This window comes from Mangifera indica, chromosome 17 (assembly GCF_011075055.1).
Source record: "Mangifera indica cultivar Alphonso chromosome 17, CATAS_Mindica_2.1, whole genome shotgun sequence".
NCBI classification, from domain to species: domain Eukaryota; kingdom Viridiplantae; phylum Streptophyta; class Magnoliopsida; order Sapindales; family Anacardiaceae; genus Mangifera; species Mangifera indica.
The window spans coordinates 6,860,443-6,866,553 of NC_058153.1; the positions used below are offsets into that span (position 1 = coordinate 6,860,443).

General features: G+C 32.3%; 1 protein-coding gene across 3 annotated transcripts; it reads right to left on the reverse strand.

The window, feature by feature from the left end:
* On the reverse strand, window positions 1-5,869 carry LOC123200010 (tRNA-specific adenosine deaminase TAD2). 3 transcript variants are annotated; one of them, XM_044615084.1, is made up of 9 exons: window positions 5,649-5,869; window positions 4,554-4,619; window positions 3,652-3,689; window positions 2,939-3,005; window positions 1,962-2,163; window positions 1,764-1,860; window positions 861-964; window positions 586-642; window positions 1-281 (listed from the first exon to the last, which is right to left on the reverse strand). In XM_044615084.1, the coding sequence occupies exons 2-8, from the start codon at window positions 4,617-4,619 to the stop codon at window positions 599-601; spliced, it is 618 nt and encodes a 205-aa protein (XP_044471019.1). In that variant the 5' UTR covers window positions 5,649-5,869; the 3' UTR covers window positions 1-281; window positions 586-598. The 3 variants fall into 3 exon arrangements, with proteins under 3 accessions (XP_044471019.1, XP_044471018.1, XP_044471020.1); XM_044615083.1 differs by having other exon boundaries at window positions 1-257; window positions 5,649-5,868; XM_044615085.1 differs by having other exon boundaries at window positions 1-257; window positions 1,962-2,121; window positions 5,649-5,865.
* Between the last annotated feature and the right edge of the window lie 242 nt (window positions 5,870-6,111).

A 6,111-nucleotide genomic window follows, 5' to 3' on the forward strand; every position in this document is an offset into this window, starting at 1 on the left:
TTAATAAATGAATGTATTTTGATCATTATATAAAAAATAATAAATCAGTCATTTATACTCTAAACTAACGGAAAACATTAACACAATTAGATAACAGGTGGCATATTAGGTTTTCGAAACTTAATGGGTAAAACTTTGACAGTGCATCAAACCTTGGGTAGAAATAAGTCTTTTGGCCTTCTGCTTTTACGAATTTGATATGTGATAAAATTTATTCACTTGCTCCATTTCCCCACCGTCACACTCCTTCCCCTCCACTGTATACACACAAATTCCCTCAACTGCATCAGGTTCGTAGAGATCAAATGGTAATAAACAAAATTTCGAAAAAAAGAAAATAGGGGAAAAAAACAGCAAATACAATACAAAGACAAATTGTAAATAAAATCTTTAATTCTTTGCTACTTTCCTGAATTCTAAACTATACAACTGATAATCTAGTGTTTTTCCAAGTCATTATCTACATTCCTTTTGAAAATTATTAGTGTTATTTCAATATATAAGCATAGACTTTATGATAACATGCAAACAAACTATAAACTACAAAACCATACCGAGACAAATTATTAGTGGAAATAAACTAACCTCTCCAATATATTCAAAGCGTTGCCTGGTTAACAAGAGGTCTGTGCGGCTTTGGAGCTAAATTTAAAACAAACATTTAAAAAAAAAAAAAGCAATATTAGTGTTTTTAAAAATGTCAAAACAGATTACGTCCTGTTTGAAAAGTATATCTAACTGAATTTTTTCTATGAATGTTCTCTCTCTCCCTCTCTTCCATGTGCAGAGAGAGAGAAATAGCATCTCTTTATTGATGTTTTCATATGAAGAGATTGAATTAAGACAATAAAACCACATACCATTTGGATTCCCTTGTTCGTAGAAACTTCTGAAAAGGGAGACTGCTTCCGTTGCCATTATACCTCCAGCACATTTGAAACCTTTCCCTTGTGGGACTTCACCACTATCAAAGTAATTATATTAATAAAAAAGAACAAGACATCTCATTTGCACCTAATTAAAAATAACAAAAGGACACTGTAAATTTAATAAGCACTAGCAATTATAACACCCTAAAATACAAAGTAAACTACAACTTCGTGGCCACAAACATATCTAGTAATTATACAAAAGAATAGCTCGCGTAAGCAAAGAACAAACTATAACGTTCAAGTTAGAATACTCCACCAACTACAAGAAAAATGAAATAACTCACCATGAAAAAGTTATACCAACGAATTTAAGAAGGCAATTCAGCAAAACTATAACACTAAGTACTACCACAAACATAATTTGGAAGAGATGGAGACTTCACCATTCGAAAGGAAGAATGCAAAACACAATTTTTCATTCAAAATAACATTGGCTGCTTCTACTAGATCCCCACCAAGTGGTTATGTTGAGAAAATATAGACAATAAGAAAGCAGAGAGTGGGATTAGCTTGGATTCATTGGCTGCTTCTACTTGGCAGCTCTTCTCAATCATGCATTACTAATATTTAATTGGCTCTTACAACCGACAAAACCTTATAACTATATGGCCATGGCCTCCAAAAAGTAAGCTATATAACATATTAACAAAATTAAATTAAATCTAAATGAATCTACAGAACTGGTAAAGTAATTAATTCCGCAATTACCCACGGCAAAAGATTCAAAAGCGGTTGGAAATATCTGTCTCTGACAAATTATTTCATGAGAAGATGTTTAAAGGTAATTCAATTAGTAAGAAAATTTTTGAAGTCTTTGGTTCAGAAATAAACCTAGTATTTGGCTGAGTGCAACTCAAATGCAGTGATAGTATTGACCCGCACCCTCCAAATTTATCATTTGCACAACCATAATATACTTCCTTTATACCTGAAAAGATGAAGCGCTTAAGCCATCTAATCATCACAAAACAAAAAGTAAAAAGAAATAGCTTTCAATAGAGTATTGTGATGAAAAGAGCATAAATATACCAAGAATTGATAAAGCTGAAGCACACATAATGCAAGGTTCACAAGTTACGTAAAGGCAGCATTTTGAGAATTTTTGGGCAACCTCCAACCGTGAAAGTCCTTGTTTCTGCCACATGTCAAGAAGAGTATCAATAGCTTCCATCTCTGCATGTCTAGTAGCCTGTAACAACATATAGTAGCAACTCATAAGAAATAAAAAGGCCCGCAGATCAAAAGCAATAGTCAGATAAAATCCTTATTTATTTTTCAAAGTAACCATTCAAAACATGTCTTTCTTAATCATATCACAACAAGAATGAGGAAGTTTATAAGCGCACAAGTTTATTTATTTTTTTCCTATAAACAGGAAATGAACTAAGATTAGAAAAAGAGCAATGCTATGTTTACCCATTTTTGGTATACAATTCATATACACAGTGATGTGTCATCATGTAATTAGGTGATTTTAAAACACATGTCATCATATGATAAAGAAACATCCAATCACATGATAACACCTCATCTGTGTACATAAATTGTGTACCAAAAATGGGTATACATAGTTTTATTGTTAGAAAAAATATCGGTCATTAAATGACCAAGCACATAGCAAATAGGCCAGAAAGTCTAGTTACAATAAGCTACTTAAGCATAAATCCATTTAGTTAGCACACAAACGTGTAGCTTAGAGCCCTTTCCTATAGTACATATTGTCTGTGAATTGCTCAAACTAAGATTTAAATAAATGCCAACTAAAACCAAAATTTTATTCAAAGAAAAATCTGCAAGTTTTTTCGTCAATATTCAATTTGAGATGCCAAGAATGCGCATATCCAACATGCTAGAAAGAAATGAAGACCTGCCAGCTAGAAAAACCAATCAAAGAATATAGTTACAAGTAGAAAGAAACAAAGCCCTGCCAACTAGAAAAACCAATCAAAGAATATGGTTACAAGAAAATAGGAAAGTTCAATGAGACAACACATTGAGGAACTCACATTTCTTGTCTCATTAGTTCGATTTCGACCTGTAGCAATAACCTTCCCATCCTCTAGAATCACACATCTAGTCAACAAAATAGTTAGAATGAGGAAAAACAGCACCTAATGATAATAATCAGACATTAAGTGAAGCAATCTCTCTTTTCTTTTTTTCCCCCTTTTTCATCTACATTTATAAGGAAAAAGGAGAAAAGCTTTATGTCAACACCCAGTTGGGTTGATACTATAGCAGTATTGAGGAAAAAAAAATATATAGCTTGCACAAAAAACTTAATACAAGGTAAATGCCTGTTTAATCAGCAAGGCTACGATTTCAGGATCCAAAAGATTAAACTACATCAGTCAGTCAAATTTCAATCACTTGATGCATTTATTGTTGCAGAAATCATAAAAGATTAAAATCTACCTTAACTATAGGCAAATAATTTGTGGGATATGTTCTCAGCAAACATATTTCTGAACCAGTGCAAGTTTACTAAAAATTTGAAATCACAGTAGTCTAGCTTGTTGCAGCAGGGGAAAAGTATAATTTCAAATGCTAGGAATGCACATGACAAAGAAAAACTGTCATAATTCCAAAAAGCTTCATATAAGTCCAGTTATTTAATAGAAGCTGTAGATGTAGGAACTTGAACTTCAGCAATATTATAAAGATCCTAAAAGTGGAGCATGATAGGAGAATTATTGAAAACAGAACTTAATCATTTTACCCAACTGGCACTTCAAGGCAGTCCAAGGCAAGTTTTGCCTGCCAAATGAGATAGCATACATCAATTAAATAGACACAAGTTAAACACCAAGCAGAAAAAGAATTTCAAGGAAAGAAAAAAATAACAACTGACTTAAACATGCAATTTAATAAGAACATATACTTAAGTTACTTCCAGCAGAAACAAAATTTATTCAACTAAACTTGCGCAGCATACAGCAACCATTAAATGGGCATCAAATAATGCATCCACACCCAGTTTGGCACTATATATAGATTTCTAGTTGACTGTACAACTATTATAATTTACAATTGCCAGTGCCCCACATCTAAATATAACCCTAGATTTGACTTTCCCAAGCTTTAATAAGTTATCCTCATCATTATTTATGAACTTTTAAGAAATTATTCCAACAATAATTAAGTTCAAAGGAAAACCCAACAAGCTTTGACATGCTCCCTCATGTGAAAGGCAAGTAAATTGAATACAACCAAAGGCACTAGTTTAAACACACAAAACACACAACTAATTACATCATAATTGTGCAATGAGTTTGAAATTTTAAACACAAGAAACTTGATTATTTGACCAATTTTCTCAAAAAGAATCAGTAAACTCAAAAGAAATTTGCAGAAAGTCTCACAGCACCTAGAACTTGTACAGACATAGCAGGCATCTTTCCACAATGCAAATTACAAGACAATTTCTATGTCTATTTTCTAGTTCAATCCAATCAAATAATTCCAAGTCCCTATCCCAGACATCAAAGGCCCATAGAAGCATAATGCTCAACATATAATTTATAGCACATATGACAATAGGAAAGCAAAAGCAAAAGAAAAATGCAGAGTCCTAAACTTCCTTAGTCTAACTTCATATTCTTGGAGGGATCTAGGCATTACCTGTTGTATTGCAAGCTCCATAAATGCAAAATTATTTTGAGACAATTCTTCCCCAGCTAAGACCATCTATAAAAAACAAAAACGGGAGATATCAGAAGCAGAATTGTCTATAACAATTTCTTCACTCCAACAACAATGTGTAAAATAGGAAACATCATTTTATTTATTAAGGCCCTTAGTGTTTCTTGATAAATTTTTCCACTGAATTTTATAAAATTGTTTACATATATTGATGAAACAAAGGAGTTAAACAGTTTTTGCGAGATGGATCATCAAATTTGAACCATTAAAAACTAAGAAATACAAGTAGTGACAAGCAAGCAAATACATTATTAACTTGAAATGGAAGAACATAATGAAGCTAATCAAGGTTGTAGCCAGACCCACAAGGATTAGCCTCCTCAAAAATAAAAAAAATACATAATTATATGTAAAACGTAGAATTGTCTTGATATTTTAACAAAAAAGAAAGCAAATAATTTGCAAAACAAAATTAATTAATCTATTAGATTTGCTCATTTAAATTAAAATAACTCTAACTAATCACATATATATTTTATCAAGTTTTAAATCAAATTATAGAATGTCTCTTTAAAACTGCATATATCTGTATTTATGAACCTTCAAATTGGCTACTAAGTTCTATTTTTTAAACATACTTATTATCTACATATAATTGTTTTGAGTTTACATTTTATACGTGTCCAAGTTTCCTTCACATATGCAACCGTTTTAAAAATTATAAACAAAAAAAATATGAAAAGAAAAAATAAAAGGCCCGATCAAGCTTTATTTTATGGCCACGCCCTTCGTCCATTACTTGAAGTGGCTAGTAATGTAGAATATGACTCCTAGAATGAGAGGAACAAGATTAAGTTAAATTGACATTCAATCAGAGCAGGGGAAAATCAAAACCACACAAGTGAATCACACTTTTAAAGCTTTGTTTAGGCACTTAATCGAGCGATTAACAGACACTACCCAAACTAAAAAAAGAGCAATCATATAAATATTGCACCAAATAATAAAATATGTGTGTCACCAACAATTTTCAAATTGGATAGAAGAATTACAAAACAGAAATTAAATTCTGACCAGGAATTCAGATGGTGCCAACTACGAAATAATTGCGCTGCGTGTTCTCTTCCAATGACACCAGCTGAAAGGAGGCGTGGGAGAGGGGTATGCGTCAGTCAGCGTGGAGTGAAGTGGAATGGGCAAGGTGCGGTGAGAGACAGAGGTTCGGTGCCTGCTCGCGTGCGCGCGGTGGGGAGGGTTTTATGGGACATTAATTATTTTAACCGACTTTTCTCCGTTGTGCGTATCCACCCATATATTTTCTCACTGTACAAATCTAACCAAATTTTATTTTGATTTTATATTTAGAAGGGGAAAACTCAACCGATAATCAGATCTTACTTCAGTAAATTTTTAGAAAAAATAAAAAAACAAAGTTATTAAAATCTTCCATCAAAGACGGAAAGATCCAAGTAAGTTTACGCCTACACCTTTCTAGTGTTATTTATTTTGTTAAAAAGCATATACAATATAATTTTGT

Bases quoted from the DNA above. Each gene is read 5' to 3' on its own strand.
- LOC123200010 (XM_044615084.1), bottom strand. From the start codon at position 4,619: ATGGTCTTAGCTGGGGAAGAATTGTCTCAAAATAATTTTGCATTTATG. The intron at 3,690-4,553 runs GTAATGCCTAGA...CTCATTTGGCAG, and splicing joins TGGAGCTTGCAATACAACAG to GCAAAACTTGCCTTGGACTG. The intron at 643-860 runs GTATGTGGTTTT...TTTTAAATTTAG, and splicing joins CGAACAAGGGAATCCAAATG to CTCCAAAGCCGCACAGACCT.